This window comes from Rhinatrema bivittatum, chromosome 2 (assembly GCF_901001135.1).
Source record: "Rhinatrema bivittatum chromosome 2, aRhiBiv1.1, whole genome shotgun sequence".
Taxonomy (NCBI): domain Eukaryota; kingdom Metazoa; phylum Chordata; class Amphibia; order Gymnophiona; family Rhinatrematidae; genus Rhinatrema; species Rhinatrema bivittatum.
Genome location: NC_042616.1, coordinates 27,858,318 through 27,878,223, shown reverse-complemented (window position 1 = coordinate 27,878,223; position 19,906 = coordinate 27,858,318). Strand labels below are relative to the sequence as shown.

The following is a 19,906-nucleotide window of genomic DNA, read 5'->3' as shown; positions in this document are numbered from 1 at the left end:
ATCCATCTTACCCAACTTAACCTCCTCGGGAGGACTCTCAATGCCCAGCTCAGCCAGAATAGCAGGAATAAGAGGAGCAAGCTCGTCCTTACGAAATAGACGAACTACCTTGGGGTCATCACCCTCTGCAGTCTGCAAGCCTCAAACTGTTCCCTGGGGCTGCAGATCAGGATCCGCATCTCCCCCCCGCGGAGAAGAAGGCTGTGGATCCGGATCCTCTGGATCGGTATTGTGTCCAGAGGTATCTGTATCCGGCTGCGGAACCCCCGTACGGAGTGAACGCTTAGGCAGAGAAGGTCCCTTCTCGCCTCGAGATTTAGTGCGCTTCCTGGCATGAGACTTGGTCCCTCCCACGGCAACTTTGTCTGCCGTGCGCCTCTTGCCTGACTTCCGTGCTATAAATGCCTCATGTAGAAGCAATGCAAACTCAAGTCAAAAAAGAAGAGGAGGAGGAGGAGGAATCTGAAACCCCCTCAGTGTCATCCTCTAACAGGGGAATCAGGCTGCAAAGGCTCTGTAGCAGCAGGGGGAGGGAATCAGGTCTGCCACTCAGGCAGACTGCGAGGACAGAGGAGGTGGTAACAACCCTCCCCCATGGCAGCCTGAGTGGCAGACCTGAAGGACTGTAAGATGGCCTTCATTCCCGCACTGAGCGGGAACGGATCGATTCCAGCCTGCACAGGATCAGCTGCAGCTGCCAAAGCGTGGGCTGCCACCGCCCCCCCCCCCCCCGGCAAACATGCCAAACAAAGTCCCTCACACGAGAGACGTGCGTGGGCCGAGCCACACGCACAGCACGAGACAACCCGCGGCATCGGGAGAGAGAGAAAATAAACCAGTGACACAACTAACGCCCGAAAACGACCCCCTCCCCCCCCCCGACCTCGAAAACGCGGTGAAAATACCAGGAGGAGAGAGAGAGAGCCGACCTGCTGAGAAAAAAAATAGTAAAAAACAAAGTTAGAATTTTTTTTTTCAAAACTGGCCCCGGCAGTGGTCCATGGTGCTGATCCTCTGGGTGGAGTGAGCCGGGCTCCCCGGTACCGCACCCGAGCTGCCACAGAAGAATGTGAGGGTCCTCAACCCTGGCTGGCAGCTGCCTCAAACCAGCAGGGGATGGCCCTCTCAGGGCCTACTGACCCCCTGGGAGGCTGACCACGCTGTTCAAATTTAGAAAACCCTAAGTTTCCCCTGCACTTTTTTTTTTTCAATTAGCAAAGTTAAAACCAAACACGAACAAAGAGATAGAAAGAAAAATCCCCTAACTGACTAATTTTCCTAAGAAAACCTATTCTCACAGCCCAGACTGTAGGTTTTGCACCCCTTCCATCTGCTGGAGACAGATGAATACTGCCAGACTGTAGGTGGCACCATCCTATGTAAGGCGGATTTTGTTTTAAAAACTTCTCTGTCTCCATCTGCTGGGGGGGCGCAAAATCCAGGAGTCTGGACTGATCTGGGTACGTTCAGGGAAAGAGCGATTCATGTAGGATCTGACCGTGGTATGGCCTAACTGCTAATGTTAATGCTCTTGGTGGAAAAGTAGGACAAGTTTAAAATATCATATTCAGAGTGTGACCAGCCTTACGAGTGGGGACATTCCCAGCTTGGTGTAAACCGCAAGTGGACAGTGCCGAGAAAAGTCTCACAGGCATTTGACCAAGGACTCTGAGCCACCTGTAGTTTTAGTTACGTCTATGTCAGCACAAACCAGCATTTCAGTCAGAGGTGAAAGATAAAAGTCCAGGCGGGCAATAAACAAAACATATCTTGACCAAATGAGAGGTCACTAACAGTACTTCATAAGGAGATGGTATATTAATGGGTTTTTTTTTTTTAATAAATCCTAAACCGTTTTTTTTTTTTATAACAGATCACCTCGATGAGATTCCCTTGCCTGAGCAATGTATCTATAGTCAGGCGGGCAACAGTGACTGGCTATAACCGTGTCATAGTCACGTAACAGGTTTCTGCAACGCACAAGCAATCTGGATGAGCAGAAGTTAGTACATCATGCCAGGTGGTAGATCTCTTTTTGGAGATTGCCTGCGTGATCTCTAGAAGCAATGTAAAGGTCGTAGAAACAGTTAGCGCCAGGTGACCATTTGTGTTGATTAAAACTGTCTCCCTTCTAGAAATAATGAAGAACTCATACGTTCACACGAAACGTGCAAATATATGGGGTTACTTAACAGTTTTGTTGATCAAAACGGCTGAACATAAGCTTTTTTAATACTGCGATCACCTCAGTCCAGGGTGCAGTTTTCTGTCCCCTCTAACGGTTCCATGTCTCTGAGCTTTACTGTTGACGAGAGCCATAAGGCTCTCCGCAAAATGCAAGCTGTCCCCCCAGTTATTCACATCTTCTAACTATGTTCTTACTACATTCATATCTACTAAATAACTTAAAACTATATTATTGTCTCCTCCACCACTCGGGTTTCCTAACACTGTCACGTTTTCTTTCACGTGTGTATCTCACTACAACGCTGCAGAAACCCGCCGAATCTTTCCGAAAGAGCATCCACCTCCAGCGCCCCAGGATGCTCTCTCCTCTGGAATACAGGAGTTGATGTGAGCCACCAGGCAGGAAGGAGATTTGTAGGTAATCGCCCGGAGCAGCTCTACTGCTCGTCTCATCTAAAGCGTGTTGCATGCTGAAACGCCCAGCTTCTTGTGCATCCGTGAAGGAGGCTGTGGCTTTTCCATAAAAAGAAAAGGAAGCTCGTCCGACTGCATGAAAACTCTCTGCTGGATGCTGCCACGAGCTCACAAACTCTGCACATCTTACCAGCGCGGGTTCTACAGAGGCAAATTTAGAAATGTCAGAGGTAGCCTCTAAATCGGAAATCACCGACTGTCTCGATGCTCTGTACATGTTTCACAATCTCTCTCGAATGTGTCTGCATCCTTTCATTCAGGTATTCTTAAGCTCGCCACACTAATGTAATGATTCCTTTTAACTTTCGGTAAGGGGATGGATGATCATCGAAATTCCTTAATTCTTGACCTATTAAGTCATACGGAAAACAAAAATATTCACAAGAAGATAAAAATAGAGGAGTGTGCAGTTTTTCTATTTTATTTCAATAGATTAATACCTTAAAAAGGCATGAGACATAGCTGAATGTCAAACATAAAAGCCACCGTATTCACAACTTGATAAAAACCACATGAAGTTGTATATTTTTCTCCTTTATGTCAATGGAGAAATTACTTACCTGATAATTTCGTTTTCCTTAGTGTAGACAGATGGACTCAGGACCAATGGGTATTGTGCTCTCCTGATAGCAGTTGGAGACAGAGTCAGATTTCAAACTGACGTTAGCCTACATATACCCATGCAGCGTGCTTAGCTCTTCAGTATTTCTTCAAAAAGCCAGTGTGGATATATTTATTTATTTATTTAAAGGCTTTTATATACCGGAGTTCATGCACTAGTGCATACCACTTCGGTTTACACAGAACAAGGATCAGAAAATTACATCAAACAGATTGAACAATTAAACAAATATACAATTACATCCAACGATTGGGTATAAATAACATGGCTAACTTAGTAGGAACTTGGAGTTTGAGGTAAAGGAGAGAAATAGTACCAAGTGGTAACAGAACAATATTAATAGCTAAATAATAAATATATATGTCGCTTAATACTTGATTAAACTTGGTTAAACTTGAACTGGTTCAACTGATTAAATATATTACATTTTTGAAACTGGAGACTACCAGTGCACTGAAACAGTAAACTCCGACACCTGGGTAACTGCGGGTGTCTTGGGTTAGAGGTAGGCTGTGGCTTACCCGTACTTGTTCAGTCTCGAGATTTGACATCAGAGGTTCTCTATGTCTGGGGCAGCTGGGCGGGATGCTGAGTCCATCTGTCTACACTAAGGAAAATGAAATTCCCTGTACGTACCTGGATCAGTCCAGACAGTGGTTATGTCCCCAATCCAGCAGATGGAGTCAGCACAAGCTTTGAGGGGGCGTATCCATATATACTACTACCCCCTCTGCAGGAGTCCAGTATCTTCTGACTCCAGCAGATGCGAGTAGGGGAATCAGGCTTCCCCTCCTTTTCCTTCACTTTCTTGCTTGATTATGGCTTGTTGTTGTCTTTTTCTGTGGATCAAGTTTGTATCAAGTTTGTATTAAGTTTAAAAAAAAAAAAAAAAAAAGGCAGAGTTCTTTCAACTTCTGGGGAGTGGCTTATCTTCCTTGTCTCTTCTCTGCGGCCTTGCTGTTTATTTCTCGTTGCAGCCAGGGGTAAGTTTGTTTTTCCTTTGTAGTTTTTTTCCTTTACAGCTCAGCCCCCGGTGCCCGCGAAAGCCGGTGGAGCCGGCCTCTTCGCTCTTTACTCCCTCACCCGCGGCCATTTTACAGCTCCTCATGGGCTGCTGAGCCATTTAGGGAAAGATGTCTGGGGCGGGTCGTGTGGCCAGGAAGGCCCCCCGCGGCACCCTCCTCTATTTTCAGACAGCGGGCAGTGCGGGCCGACCGGGCCCCCCCGCAGCGGCGCCTTTGTGCGCGTGGCCCCCCCCGTGGCTTTTTCTTTTCTCCTGCAGCGATCCCGATGCCGCGGCCGTCCCGCTGTGCGGCCTGCGGAGACCCGGGGTCCCGGATTTCCCGGGAGGGCATCTGTGCACGATGCCTTCCCGGGGGGGAAGGTACCTCACAGTCCCTGACTGTTTTCTCTTTTTTGCCCGGGCGGTGCGGGCCGGCCACTCCGCCATTTTTGGCGGGAACGGCGGCCATTTTACATTCTGAGCGCCCTGAGGCGCAGGCCACGAGGGGGAACGGATCCCTGGAGGCCACGAGGGAGAACGGATCCCTGGAGGACTCTACCAGCGGGGGTGTTCCCCCGATTTTGGTGCAGGAACCAAGCACCCAGAGCCAGGGAGCAGGAACCACGCCGCCCCCGAAGCGCACCCGAGCAGGCCGGGGTTCTCTCCGGAGTTTATCCTGCTCATGCATACCGCTTATCTGCAGGGGCTGGAAGCGTGTGGGACCCCCCCCCCCCCTCCTAAGATCCCTCGGATGTCGCCCTCGACGCCGGCCCCCCCCGACCCTCCGGGAGTGGGGGCCTCCCGCCTTCCTACCCGGGTCCGATCCACGCCCGCGGCAGTGGGGGCGGTGCCAGACCCAGCGGGACATGGACTTGACCTCCCGGACGGGGGACAAGGGGACGGCACACAGGAGGGGGATGATCCGCGTACCCTACGCCTCTTCCAGAGGGAAGAGCTGGACGACCTCATCCCGCAGATCATCCAAGAATTAGATTTGGATCCGCCACCAGACCCGCCTGCCCCAGTAGCTCCCGCTGTCATCACTTCTTCAAGGAAGGGAGATCCTGTCCTGGCGGCACTCCGGCCGAGGGCTCGGGCTTTTCCCATTCATGACTCGTTTTTACAACTTCTCACCAGGGAATGGGACACCCCGGAGGCCTCCCTGAAGAGCAGCCGGGCTATGGAAAAGCTGTACCCGCTCCCCGAAGATTTTCTGGACCTCATCAAGGTCCCAAAGGTGGACTCCGCAGTGTCGGCGGTCACGAAGAGGATGACTATCCCAGTGACGGGAGGTGCGGCGTTGCGGGACACACAGGATCGTAAGTTGGAAGTTTTCCTTAAGCGGGTTTTCGAGGTCTCCGCTCTGGGTATGCGGGCGGTGATGTGCAGTTCGCTTGCCCAGCGGGCTAGTCTCCTTTGGGTGCAACAACTCCTCACGTCTCAGAACCTGCCGTCCGATGAGGCTGCCCAGGCAGATCGGCTAGAAGCCGCAGTGGCGTATGGGGCGGACGCCTCGTACGACCTTTTTCGGGTCCTCACAAGATCCATGGTTTCGGTAGTGGCAGCACAACGACTACTGTGGCTACGCAATTGGGCGTCTGATACGTCCTCTAAGTCCAGTCTGGGCTCTCTTCCCTTCAGGGGCAAGTTCCTCTTCGGGGAGGATTTGGACCAGATCATCAAGTCCCTGGGGGAGAACGCTGTTCATCGGCTGCTGGAGGATAGGTTTCGACCATCCAGAGCGTTTTCTTCTTCTCGGACCAGAGCCAGAGCGCAACGGCGCTACAGGGGCTACAGACAGACGGGCTCCCGGCCATCCGCCCCCAGGTCTCAGCCCTGGTTGCGTGCCTTCCGCGGGCATCGGCCCGCACGCACTACTCCCGGAACCGGGAACCCCTATACCAAGTCTTCACAATGATGCCAGTCTCGCCCACTCCCCTGTCCCCAGGATTGGGGACCGACTAACGTATTTCTAAGCGGAGTGGGCACGGATCACCTCGGACCAGTGGGTCCTGGATACCATAAAACACGGCTATGCATTGGAATTTGTCCGCCCCCCGCAGGGAAGGTTCATCTTTTCCCCCTGTGGCTCGGACCTCAAGAGAGGAGCGGTGCAGCTGACTCTGGACAGACTCCGGGAGATAGGCGCTACTGCGCCCGTGCCCTTCGGAGAGGTGGGCTCGGGCCACTATTCCATCTATTTCGTCGTACCAAAGAAGGACGGTTCCTTCCGGCCTATCCTAGTCCTCAAGGAAGTCAACAAATCCCTTCGAGTCGTTCGGTTCCGCATGGAAACGCTCCGGTCAGTGATTGCGGCGGTGCATCGGGGGGAGTTCCTCGCCTCCCTGGACTTAACGGAGGCCTACCTGCACATTCCCATCCGCCCGGACCACCACAGTTTCCTTCGTTTCAAAATTCTGGACCAGCATTTTCAGTTCACGGCTCTCGCGTTTGGATTGGCGCCGGCGCTGCACACCTTCACCAAGATCATGGTAGTTGTGGCGGCAGCTCTCCGGAAGGAGGGCATCCTGGTTCATCCTTATCTGGACGATTGGCTCCTCCGGGCGAAGTCATTCGATCATGGACGTTCAGCGGTGACTCGAGTAGTACGGTTTCTACATTCCCTGGGATGGGTAGTGAACTTCTCCAAGAGCTCCCTCATGCCCTCGCAACGCTTGGGTTTTTTTTTGGGGGCAACTTTCGACACCCTACTGGGCAAAGTTTTTCTGCGCCAGGACAAAGCTCAATCCTTGCGGGATCACACACGACGGTTCTCTGCGTTACCAGAGCCCACCTCCTGGGACTACCTGCAACTCCTGGGAGTGATGGGGTCCACCATCGACCTTGTACCTTGGGCTTTCGCGCACCTCAGGACCTTACAGTGGGCGCTCTTCTCCCGTTGGAAACCAGTATTGCAGGACTATCAGATGATTCTCCCGCTCCCACAGAATGCCAGGGACAGTCTGGGCTGGTGGTTGGATCCGCCGAACCTGGCCCGTGGCATGTCCCTCGATCTGCCAAATTGGGTGGTGGTGACCACCTATGCCAGTCTAGCAGGCTGGGGTGCAGTCTGCGATCGAAGCGCCACGCAGGGGACGTGGTCCACGGTGGAGGCGAAGTGGTCAATCAACCGTCTGGAAACCAGAGCGGTCCGGCTAGCTCTGCGACATTTCCTCCCGCTTCTTCGGAACCGAGAAGTCAGAATCCTATCGGACAACGCTACCACCGTGGTCTACATCAACCGACAAGGAGGCACGCGCAGCCCGCAGGTCGCGCTCGAGGCGGCGCTGCTGATGCAATGGGCGGAGCGTCATCTCGTCCGGCTAGCGGCCTCGCACGTCGCCGGTGTGGACAACGTCCAGGCGGACTTCCTCAGTCGTCAACTGCTGGACCCGGAGAGTGGTCTCTCTCCGACAAAGCAATGCAACTTCTCGTCCATCGGTGGGGGGCCCCCCACTTGGATCTGATGGCGTCCGCTCTCAACGCCAAGGCTCCACGCTTCTTCAGTCGCCGGAGAGAGCGCGGAGGGAGTGGATGCCCTGGTCCTCCCGTGGCCGCCATATCTTTCTTTTCCACCATGGCCCCTGGTGGGCAGGATGCTCCGCAGAATAGAAAGCCATCAGGGGACCGTGGTTTTCGTCACCCCAGAATGGCCCAGGCGACCCTGGTTTGCGGACCTGCTACAGCTGGTGATCGACAGGCCAATCAGGCTGGGGCACCTCCCCCAGCTCCTACATCAGGGCCCGGTATTTTTCGAGCAGGCAGAATTCTTCTGTCTTGCAGCCTGGCTTTTGAGAGGCGCCGCCTCCGGCGTCGGGGCTACCTGAAGGCGGTAGTATCCACGCTATTGCGGGCACGAAAGACATCGGCCTATGTTCGAGTCTGGAAGGTGTTCAAGCTGTGGTGTACCAGCCAGGCCACGAGACCCGCTAAGGCTTCTGTACCTCAGATCCTTCAGTTTCTACAGGCGGGGGTGGAAAAAGGGCTCACCTATAATTCACTACGGGTTCAGGTGGCCGCCCTTGGTTCGCTGTTGAGCGATGGGGGCTCTCTTCTACAGCATCCTGACATTGCTCGTTTTCTCAAGGGTGTCAAGCATATGCGTCCTCCGTTACGGGACCCTTGTCCCTCCTGGAGTCTTAACCTTGTGCTTTGCTCCCTGTCGGGACCACCGTTCGAGCCGCTGCGCAACGATAAAGGATCTCACTCTCAAGACTGTATTTCTTGTGACCATCTGTTCCGCTCGACGCATCTCGGAGATGCAGGCTCTGTTGTGTAGAGAGCCCTATCTCCGTTTCTCCGACTCTGGAGTTTCGCTTCGCACCGTTCCCTCCTTCCTTCCGAAGGTGGTTTCTGCATTCCATGTGAACCAGACGGTGGAGTTGCTGTCCTTCTCTTCCTCAGAGCCGAAGTCTCTCCGTCTCTTGAATGTCAAGCGCACTCTGCGCCTCTATCTGGAGGCTACAAATGAGTTCCGAACCTCTGACCATCTCTTTGTACTCTGGGCCGGTCCTAAGAAGGGGTCTCAGGCCTCGAAGACTACCATTGCCAGATGGCTGAAGGCCGGCATTGCTGCTTCTTACATTGGGGCGGGTTGGACTCCCCCACCCGGAATCGTAGCGCATTCTACACGTTCTCAGGCGGCTTCCTGGGCGGAGGTTCGCTCGGTATCCTCGCAGGAAATTTGTAGGGCAGCCACTTGGAAATCGTTACACACGTTCTCGAGGCACTATCGTCTGCACCTCGCCTCTTCGGTCTCTGGACACTTTGGCGAGCAGGTTCTCCGAGCAGGCCTCGCAGGACCCCACCCGATTTAGGGAAGCTTGGGTACATCCCACTGTCTGGACTGATCCAGGTACGTACAGGGAAAAGAAAATTATTATTTACCTGCTAATTTTCGTTCCTGTAGTACCATGGATCAGTCCAGACGCCCACCGCGTTTGGGTTCTTGATCCTGCTCAGCTCTGCGCTGCTTCTTGCTCGCAGTGTTCTGTGTCTTCACAGTTGTTTCTTTTCGCTGTTTTTCACAGCTCCCTACAAGTTGGTAGGATGTTTGCAGTTACTTGTTGCGGTTACAATTGTTTTCATTATCTGTTTCCACAAACTTGATCCTTCGGGGGTTTCTACTCGGGCTTTGATATACTCGATACTGAACTCCTGCAGAGGGGGTAGTAGTATATATGGATACGCCCCCTCAAAGCTTGTGCTGACTCCATCTGCTGGATTGGGGACATAACCACTGTCTGGACTGATCCATGGTACTACAGGAACGAAAATTAGCAGGTAAATAATAATTTTCTTTTATCAGGTAAGTAATCTCAACATTTCCTAGCGTGTAGCCAGATGGACGCAGGACCAATGGGATGTAGAAAAGCTACTCCCGGACGGGACGGGAGGCTGCCCGTGGTCCGGTTAGTGCTGCCCTTGCGAAGGCTGTGTCCTCCCTGGCCTGGACGTCCAGGCGGTAGAACCTGGAGAAGGTGTGTAGGGAGGACCATGTTGCCGCCCGACAGATCTCGGCTAGCGAGAGCAGCCTGGTTTCGGCCCAGGAGGTTGCCTGAGCCCTTGCTGAATGTGCCTTGACCTGTAGAGGTAATGACTTTCCTGCCTGTATGTAGGCAGTGTTGATTACTTCTTTGATCCAGCGGGCTATGGTGGCCCACGATGCTGCTTCCCCTTATTTCTTCCCGCTGTGGAGGATGAACAGGTGGTCCGTTTTGCGCAGGGGTTCAGATTTCTTCAGGTATTGGACTAGGATTCTGCAGACGTTCAGGTGGCGAAGGGAGCGTGAATCTTCTGAGTCCATGTGTTCCTCTGGTGATGGTAAGGATATGGTCTGGTTCATATGGAACTGGGAGACCACTTTCGGAAGGAAGGATGGTACCGTCCACAGCAGCTGTATGGTGCCTGGTGTAAACCTGAGGAACCGTTCCCAGCAGGATAATGCTTGAAGCTCTGATATGCGCAGAGCTGAACATATTGCGATCAAGAACATTGTCTTCAAGGTCAAGAGACGTAGCGACAGGGTGCTTGTTGGTCTGAAGGACTCCCCTGCTAGGAAGTCTAGTACTAGGTTGAGGTTCCATAGAGGAACTGGCCACTTTAGTGGTGGTCGGAGTTGTTGGACTCCTTTCAGGAAGCGGGACTCGTCAGGGTGAGATGATAGTCTGATATTGTCCCCATTGGACCTGAAACAGGCCAGTGCTGCGACTTGAACCTTGAGGGAGTTGAGGGACAAGCCCTTCTGTAGGCCGTCCTGTAGGAATTCTAGGATCGTGGGGTTCTTGGCTGTCCTCGGTAGAAGGCTGCAGTCTTCACACCAAGCTTCGAATATTCTCCAGATTCGTATGTAGGACAGGGAAGTGGAAAACCTGCGTGCCCGGAGAAGGGTGTCAATCATTGCTTTGGAGTATCCGTACTTCTTTAGGTTAGTCCTCTCAAGGGCCATACCGTAAGAGAGAATTGAGCCAGGTCTTCGTGGAAGATCGGTCCCTGCTGGAGGATGTCCCTGTGTGGCGGAAGACGCAGAGGGTTCGCTGTCAGCAGTCTTCGCATGTCCACATACCATGGTCTTCTTGGCCAATCTGGGGTGACTAGCGGGACTAGTCCCCTATGGTGCTCTATCTTGTGGATGACCCTGCCCAGTAGTGGCCAGGGTGGGAAGGCTTTCCTCTGGCCACTCCTGCACGAGAGCATTGATTCCCTGAGAGTTGGGTTCTCGTCTGTGGCTGAAGAATCTGGGGGCCCGGGTATTGCAACATGTTGCTAGTAAGTCCATGACTGGGAGACCCCATTGATTTACTATCAGCTGAAAGGCTGTGTCCACCAGTGACCATTCCCCCGGGGCTAGGCTTTCTCTGCTGAAGTAGTCCGCCGAGATGTTGTCTTTTCCCGCGATGTGAGATGCCGAAATCTCCTGAAGGTTTATTTCCACCCACGCCATGAGGGGATCTATCTCCAGTGATACCTGCTGGCTCTTGGTTCCACCCTAGCAGTTGATGTATGCAACGGTTGTTGCGTTGTCCAACATGACTGACGGACTCGCCCCAAAGTCTGTGGCTGAATTGTAGGCATACCAGTCTGACCGCCCGGACTTCTAGGCGGTTTATGTTCCATTCCACCTCTTCCTTGTTCCATTGTCCCTGGGCCGTCAGTTCCTGACATTGGGCTCCCCAGCCTCGCAGGCTTGCGACCGTGGTGAGCAGGGTCTAATTTGGAGTGGATAGGTTTACGCCTCTGCTTAGATGTTCTTCCTGTAACCACCATTGGAGCTGCTCCCGTACTGCTGACGGTAGCTGGAGGCGGATCACGTAGTTCTGGGACACAGCCTTCCATCGTGACAGTAATGAGCGCTGTAGCGGTCGCATGTGGGCCCTTGCCCACAGGACAATTTTCAGAGTTGATGTCATGAGGCTGAGGACTTGAAGGTAGTCCTATACCTTGGGACAGATCGAGGTCAGCAGCTTTTGTAACTGCTCCATTAGTTTTGTTGATTCTAAAGAAACTACTGCAGCAGGGTGTAATCAGAAGCTTTAATTAGAGAAAGACAGAGACAAAGGGGATAGGGACTGGAACAAAGCACGAGGAAATAATTTGTTCCAGGGAGTAACATAGGTCTACACAATTTTATTAACATCCAGTTACTCAACTTTTACAGCAATGTGTATAACAATATATACCCTTCATACTGACCAATCAGAGCATATTCAGAGTGTTGTTTTTAGATAAGTGCAATACATCTGATTTGAGAATGTATTAGACCAATCAGCTAATGGGTCTGGGATGTTGGCTCATTGCATTCCAGCACGTAGCCAGGGTCCTCTACTTTCTTTGTCTAAAACTAGTATTCAAGAATATAGCAGAAAGAGGTGCCTTAGAAAATCAGTGCATAATACTACATACAGTTTCTTCCTCCATGGAGGGGGAAGTTAGGCTTTGTTTTGCTTGGTGTCGAATCGGACTCCCAGGTATTCTAGTGACTGGGAGGGCTATAGGCAGCTCTTGGCTGTGTTCATGACCCACCCGGCTCCTGTAGTAGATTGACTCTGGTGGTTGCGTGTTGGGCTCTCCTCCAGAGACTTTGCCCTGATCAGCCAATCGTCCAGATAGGGGTGTACCAGGATTCCTTCTTTCCTCAGTGCTGCCGCCACCACTACCATAATTTTGGTGAAGGTTCTGGGGGCGGTGGCTAGACCGAAGAGTAGTGCCCTGAATTGATAATGATGGTCCAGTATCGCAAATTGCAGGAAGCGCTGGTGGACCGGGAATGTGAAGGTAGGCTTCGGGTAGGTCCAGGGAGGTTAGGAATTCTCCTGGTTGTACTGCCGCTATGACTGAGCGTAGTGTTTCCACGCGAAAGTGTGGTACCTTCAGATATCGGTTGATGGTCTTGAGGTCCAGGATGGGTCGGAATGTTCCCTCTTTCTTGGGGACGATAAAATAGATGGAATAGTGGCCAGTATTTTGTTGAGGCTTGGGCACCGGGGTTAGGAAGGTGACTGCAGGCTCCATTGCCTCTCCGGGCGTGGTCGCATCTCTGGCAAGGATCAAACAGGAACGTGCCACTAATGCGCAGCAGGAAGCAATTTGCAGCGTCATTGCTGATACATCAAAGGACTGCTTGAGGATGGCTTCCAGCCTTCTGAGCGTCCTTCAGTGCCGCCCCTCCTTCCACTGGGATTGTAGTGCGTTTGGAGTCTGCACAGATCATAGCATCCACTTTGGGGAACCGAAGTAATTCTTTAGCTGTGGGTTCCAGTGGATACAGGGCTTCTAGCACTCGCCCGCCTTTGAAGGCGGCCTCTGGAGCGTTCCATTGTAGGTCAATTAGCTCCTTAATGGTTTCCACCATGGGAAAATAGCATGAGGCCTTACAGAGGTACACAGCTGCATGGGATTCTTCTTTGGTTCCGCTGTGGACTCCGTGCCTGGGATGCCCAGTGTCTTCATGGTCTGGGTCACTAGGGTTGGTAATTCGTCCTTGTGAAAGAAACGGAGCATGGTCCGGTGAGGCTCCATCCGTGGGGGAATTTCTCCTTCTTCCAGGGAGCCAGTTTCGTCTTCTGAGGTATCTGGTTCCCCCATGGGGAGGTTCGTGGGTATGAGAGGTATGTATCTAGTATCCCGGGGGGGCGCCGGGAAGGGCTGGTGCTTCCGATGGAGGTTGGGCCTTATGCGTGGCCGTGGCTGGTTGCGCTTGGACAAAGGTTTGCAGCTCCTTAAAGAATTCCACCCAGGAGAAAGTTTCAGGGTCCATGGGGATCCCCTGGGAGATTGCAGTGGTAGCCCCGGAGGAGTTTCCCTGTGGGGGCGCTGAAATGGGGATGCTCAGGTCTGGGGTGCTCTCAGAGGTTCCGGATCCCTCTCCTGGCTGTAGAGGGGGGGGAGTTCTTGAATAGGGTTCCCCTGGGTCTGCTCACACTGCTGGCACAGAAGTGATTCTAATTCCGGTTGTGGAGCTCTCAATTGGCAGACTGGTCAGAGAAAGGCTCCTTTGGCTTTCTTGGCTGGCGGTGCCATTGCCTGCGCACGTGTAGGTCTGGAAAACTTGACTGTGTGTGGAGTTATGTGCGCGGATGCGCCTAGTTGTGCACTTTGGGTTGGTGTGCGCAAGTTGTGCATGCGGATGGTGGAGTTTGAGCGCGCGGCCCAGTAATGCACTTAGTTGTGCGTGCGGCCTAGTTGTGCACGTCACTGTGCGCTTATCTCGGAGATAAGCGCTTAGGTTAGGCGCTTCAGGCCTGCCTCCCGCATACAACCGAACGAGGGGGGGAAAATGGTGCCGACGACCCAGAAGGTAAGATGGTGACCCCCCGAAGGGTCTCGAGACCTTCGACAGAGGAAGAACGGTGCGGCTACTCGAGTCTTCGAAGCAAGAAATCTGTGAGGGAGTCGGTTGGACCATTAGATGACTGAGGAGTTAAGGGGCTCTTAGGGAAGATAAGCGGTTAGTGCAGTTAGTGTAGCTGGGTTCAAAAAAGGTTTGGATAAGTTCTTGGAGGTGAAATCCATTAACAGCTATTAATAAAGTTTACTTAGGGAATAGCCACTGCTATTAATTGCATCAGTAGCATGGGATCTTCTTAGTGTTTGGGTAATTGCCAGGTTCTTATGGCCTGGATTGGCCACTGTTGGAAACAGGCTGCTGGGCTTGATGGACCCTTGGTCTGACCCAGCATGGCAATTTCTTATGTTCTTAGACTTAGAAGTAAAGGTTTCTACCTTACCTGGCTCGGTGCTTACCAGTCGCGTGCCGGGAGGTCTCCAGCTGCTGGGGGAGAGGGAAAGACCTTCACCGCCGCGCTCGAATCTGCACCTGCTGCCTTTCAGCCACGCGGAGGGCTGAGTCCACGCCGGGAATCGGCCGGACTAAGGCTCACCTCTGAGGGATAGCGAAATTGCCTCAGGAAAGTCTCGACTGGGGGAGAGACCGATAGGTTTCTCCGCAGGAGAAGCGGGACTCTCTTCTTGGAGGTAAATTTTCTCTCTTCTTTATAGCTGTAAGTGTTACAGTATTCTGGATTAGGATAGTGTCCGCATCTGCTATGGGAGACGGAGCAATACTGAAGAGCTAAGCACGCTGCACGGATATATGTAGTGCTGGCGTCAGCTTTGAAATCTGACTCCGTCCCCCATCTGCTATCAGGAAAGTACAATACCCATTGGTCCTGAGTCCATCTGGCTACATGCTAGGAAATATGGCAATGCCTTAAAACCACACGTCAACATACTTGCAAAAGCTCCTCAAACAAGGTTTTTACTTACATTTTCTCCTTCACTTGAAGCAGGCTCACAAGACCCTAAGTGTTTTTCTATTACCGCTGGACATTCTGCAGCTGTTTGAGCTCCTTCTCTCTCTCTAGTACAGAAACACACATAGCAATTCAAACATGTTAATGTACCTCCCACCGGCTTTTTCCCCTTTTACGTTCGTGAAGAGCCCCAAATGGTCGCTTACTCTGCTGGTGGCGGTCTCTGCATGTCAGCACATTTCTGGATTTGCTGCGTTAACTGTTGCTCGGTGCAGTACGCATGGTCGTTGGCGAAACGCTCAGGGCTCCTCCGCCGCAGCCGTTCCTCTGGCTTCAAACGTTTCCTGGTGCTGTACGCGTGCTCTCTCGCAATCTGAAGGTAACCCTGTTCCTGTGCTGTTTACGCGATCAAAATACGTACGACGAAATTAAAACCCTCGAACAAACGGTTTTCTTTCTTTTACAGTAGCTCACGCAACAGCATCCTTATACACGTCTTTTCAAACATTTTTTTTTTTTTTAATACCACTGGAGGTCAAACACTAGGTTGAATTCCTCCCCCCCACCCCCCATAAACTGTATCAGCATTGAGAGGAAGGAGAGGGGTAGGTGGGGGGACCTGAGGGACCTTTCTAGTTGCAATTTCCCCCCCCACCTGTCTCTACTCAGAGGGCAGGAAAAAAATGGACTGAGGGGGCTTCCATCATTAGTTCCCCTGGCAACGGGGAAACTACTTAGCATGCATTTGCCTGGGACATTGTTCCAACATGGACTCTTGATTTTCCTTAGTGATCTGCTGCCTTTTAAAATCACTCGCTATGCTGTGTAGATTCTTTCACAAATAACATATTTTTGAAAATAATTGGTCTGAGTACTGTAAACATCTGTTTTCAATCTTCCTGCTCCTAGTGCAGTCATTCTGCAGCCAAGCAAAAAAAAAAAAAGAGAGGCCGACCCGGTGAAAAACTGACCAAAGCTGTATTCTGCGTGCAGCTGTATGAGGAGAAAGGGGGATTTATGGGATGTCACTTGTTCACAATCAGTCTGAGGAGTGAGACAGGAAGATTTTAGACTCAAATCGAATGTTTCCTGTGCATGCTTCGCTGTTGGGTACTGCAACAAGAGAGGGAGGGACGAGAAAGTGCTCATTTTTGCACAGGTTCGATGGCTTGATGTCATTTCCTGTGAGGTCATTCAAAATGGCTGACTCTCCATGTTTATTGCTATTTTGCACGTCTTACTGGTCCCTCGTATGTCATCAAAACATGGGTAGAATGGGGTGTGTTTATGATGTTTAGGAGCTTGGCTATTTCAACTTTGACACCATCAAAATGACCAAAAAGGGGCAGAATTAAACCCAGAAGTAAATGCTGATTGGCTGCAAGCCAGACAATGAATTTTGTGTTTAAGCTCCTTTCTTTGTGTTAGGTTATAGGGAAACGTCTTCTCAGTGTTCTAGTTTAAGTTGAGCTTGGTTTGCTTATTGATAGGTGGCATCTGATATGAAGGTTTGTCAGGGAGGATACTGGATTATTTATTCAAAGCAGATTCTTGTAGGTATTTCTCTGGCCCCAGAGGGCTCACAATCTAAGGGTGAAGTGACTTACCCAAGGTCACAAGGAGTGGCAGTGGGATTTGAACACTAGCTTCTCTGGCTCACAGCCTGCTGCTCTAATTACCAGGCTACTCCCTCCACTCCTGGATTCTCACTGCTAGCACCACCTCCTCCAGAGTGGCTGTGATGTCACAGGAGACATCAGTGTTGTCTGCTGCCATCTACTGGTAGGGGAAAATAATCCACTTGTCATGGCTGGACTGGTGTAGCAGGATGTGATGGAATTGTTCATTTTCTGGAATCCAAGGGGTTACAAGACCTGAGGCAGTAGCCAAATCAGGATACAAGTACCCAAAACAGTAAATAGATCCCATGCTACTAATACTTGTAATAAGCAGTGGCTATTCCCCCTAAGTCAACTTGATTAATAGCAGATTATGGACTTCTCCAGGAACTTCTCCAAACCTTTTAAAACCCAGTTACACTAAGTGCCCTAACCACATCCTCTGACAATGAATTCCAGAGCTTAATTATGCACCGAGTGAAAAAGAGTTTTACCGGAGGCAAGTCTCGTCAGATATATCTAATCAATTCCTTTGATTGGATGAGTTGGATCAGGGGAGAGTGCTAGATGTAATGTACTTGGAGTCAGTAAGGCCTGTGACTTATAAATAAACTGAATGCCATCGCTATGGGCCCTAAAGTGACTGACTGGGTTAGAAACTGGTTGAGACGGAGGCGACATGGGTCATGGCAAAGAGTTCATGCCAAAGAGAGGGGCATTATTCGTGGTATGCCACAGGGATCAGTCCTTGGACTGGTTTGGGGTTGGTTTGTTTGGGGTTTTTTTCAACATTTCTGTAAGCAATATTGCAAAAGGACTATTGGGAAAGGTTTGCCTTTTTGCACCATTTCATTTACAGCCTCATGGTATTTGAGAATTGCACGTGTTGATAAATTATAGGTAGAAGTTCATCTTTTTCCCGTCAAAGCAAGTAGGATAAGCATAAGGTAAATAATGTTTTTTTTAAATCTATAGGGTTGAAGCTGATTGAGGCTTTCATATGGATCTAAGATAAAAGGGAGTTTATTTTTATGCGGGTAAAAAAAAGGGTTTGTGCGCAAACCACATTCAGTTTTTCCTTTCTGTATAATACGTTTGCTTAGGTTTCTATATTCTGTTTAAATCGATTATTCCCCTGAGGAAGCCGATCGGGCGAAACAAGGACCTTGGGGACGTTATTACAGCAAAGAAGAACAACATCAGCTTTGAGACACGATTGGTGAAGTGAAACGGGACGTTATTACAGCAAAGAAGAAGAACATCGGCTTTGAGTCACGATTGGTGAAGTGAAACGGGACATTATTACAGCAAATAAGAAGAACATCGGCTTTGAGACACGATTGGTGAAGTGAAACGGGACATTATTACAGCAAAGAAGAAGAACATCGGCTTTGAGATACGATTGGTGAAGTGAAATGGGACATTATTACAGCAAATAAGAAGAACATCGGCTTTGAGTCACGATTGGTGAAGTGAAACGGGACATTATTACAGCAAATAAGAAGAACATCGGCTTTGAGACACGATTGGTGAAGTGAAACGGGACATTATTACAGCAAAGAAGAAGAACATCGGCTTTGAGTCACGATTGGTGAAGTGAAACGAGATGTTATTACAGAAAAGAAGAACATTGGTTTGATGTCAGGATTGTTACAGTGAAACATCACAAGCATCTTGATGACACAGCTTAATAATGACTAACATATGCAAGTCATAAGAAGGAATTAATGGTATGACTGGCATAGAGTGAGTTATGGTTGGTGGTATGTATGAGCACAGGGATAATGTGGGGTGTGAATGAGTTTTTGATATGAATTATATCTTAAATAATTTGTGATTTTAGGTGAACAGTAATTTTGGGAAACAATAGAGTATGGTGCATATAATATATATTTAATATTGTGACAAGATTAAATATAGTTTTTCGTAATACTTTTTGTAATAACAATTTTTTGGGATAAATGTTTTTGTCTTAGTGATTATAAATATTTTTTTGCATAACACAAACAGTGCTTGTGTCCCAATCTTTTTAGTGTTTTTCTTGGTAATAATTAAGCACTGGTTAGACTAGATATTGCCTGATTTGTTTGTTTCCCCCTAAGGCCTCCCACTGTGTCTTGGGACCTCAACATGATAGCAGCTCAGTTGATGAAAGCTCTCTTTGAACTGTTGTGCTCTTATGACCTGACCTGGTGGTGTGGGTTCATTCGGGATTTGCTAGTCACACAGTCAGACTAAGAAAAATAACACTCACTATGTCTTAGATGAAACTATAAAAATATAATTGAAATGATATGAAAGTGAAACCAGTGAAACCAATTATATTTTTGTGTTACTACTGAAAGGTTTCTGGAATACACTGTGGTGTGTTTTTGGGCTATTTTTGTGGTTAGGTGAAACTATGACATGCTATATTTTTCCATATAATATATGTAGAAAACAAACTAGCGCTTATGAGAATGCTAGTGACACCACCAGATCAGGTCACAAGAGCACAGCAGCTCAAAGGGAGCTTTCATCAACTGAGCTATCATCATGTTGAGATCCCAAGACACAGCGGGAGGCCTTAGGGGAAGCTTCAACTGAAGCAGGCCCCACCTGAAATGTACAACTATAGACTGTACAGAGATGGGCGTACCATCTATGCCATGGTGGTATGCGCCAATTGCACTTTGAACTCTAATGGAGTTGGTCTTCAAGCTAGCTTCCGATAGGTGTAGAAGGTAATCAAGCAGTTTTTGTGTGGAGCAGGAGAAAGGCTCTAGGGCCTTCTGCTCACACCACATGGAAAACTTCTTCCACTTCTGTCCATAGGACTTTCTAGTGGAAGGCTTTCTGTAAGCCACCAGGACCCAAGACATCTTCTGAGAGATCGAACAGTTGCAATATTAACCTCTCAAACATTCAGGCTTTGATCCTGTGTGATGAAAGCTGGGGAAGTCCCCAGACTGAACAGTTTCTGGATGGACAACTCCCACAGGGAGTGGAAACCAGACCTGTCTTGGCAAAAAGCGGGGCTTTGAGGATCATCGTCTCTTTGACCTCATGAAACTTCACAAGAGACTTTACTACCAATGGAGCTGGAGGATACATATACAGAAGACCCTCATCCTAATGCCAGGCGAGGGCATCTAAGGCTGGTTTTCCGCTTGTCCTGTACAAGGAGCAGAACTGAGGAACATTCCTGTTCCAAGGCTCTGTGAAGAGATCCATCTTCGGGCTTCCTCAGATGCGGAAGATCCAATTTGCA

General features: G+C 50.1%; 1 protein-coding gene across 1 annotated transcript in view; it reads right to left on the bottom strand.

The window, feature by feature from the left end:
• Positions 1–733: 733 nt before the first annotated feature.
• The window catches only part of LOC115085885 (zinc finger protein 225-like), a 93,731-nt gene continuing 74,558 nt past the window's right edge, over positions 734–19,906 (bottom strand). The window contains exons 8-10 of the mRNA XM_029592423.1: positions 15,244–15,433; positions 15,051–15,144; positions 734–3,010 (exon numbers count right to left, since the gene is read on the bottom strand). Of these exons, the coding sequence (XP_029448283.1) occupies positions 2,999–3,010; positions 15,051–15,144; positions 15,244–15,433 (296 nt within the window). The 3' untranslated portion in view covers positions 734–2,998. The remainder of the gene's footprint in view (positions 3,011–15,050; positions 15,145–15,243; positions 15,434–19,906) is intronic.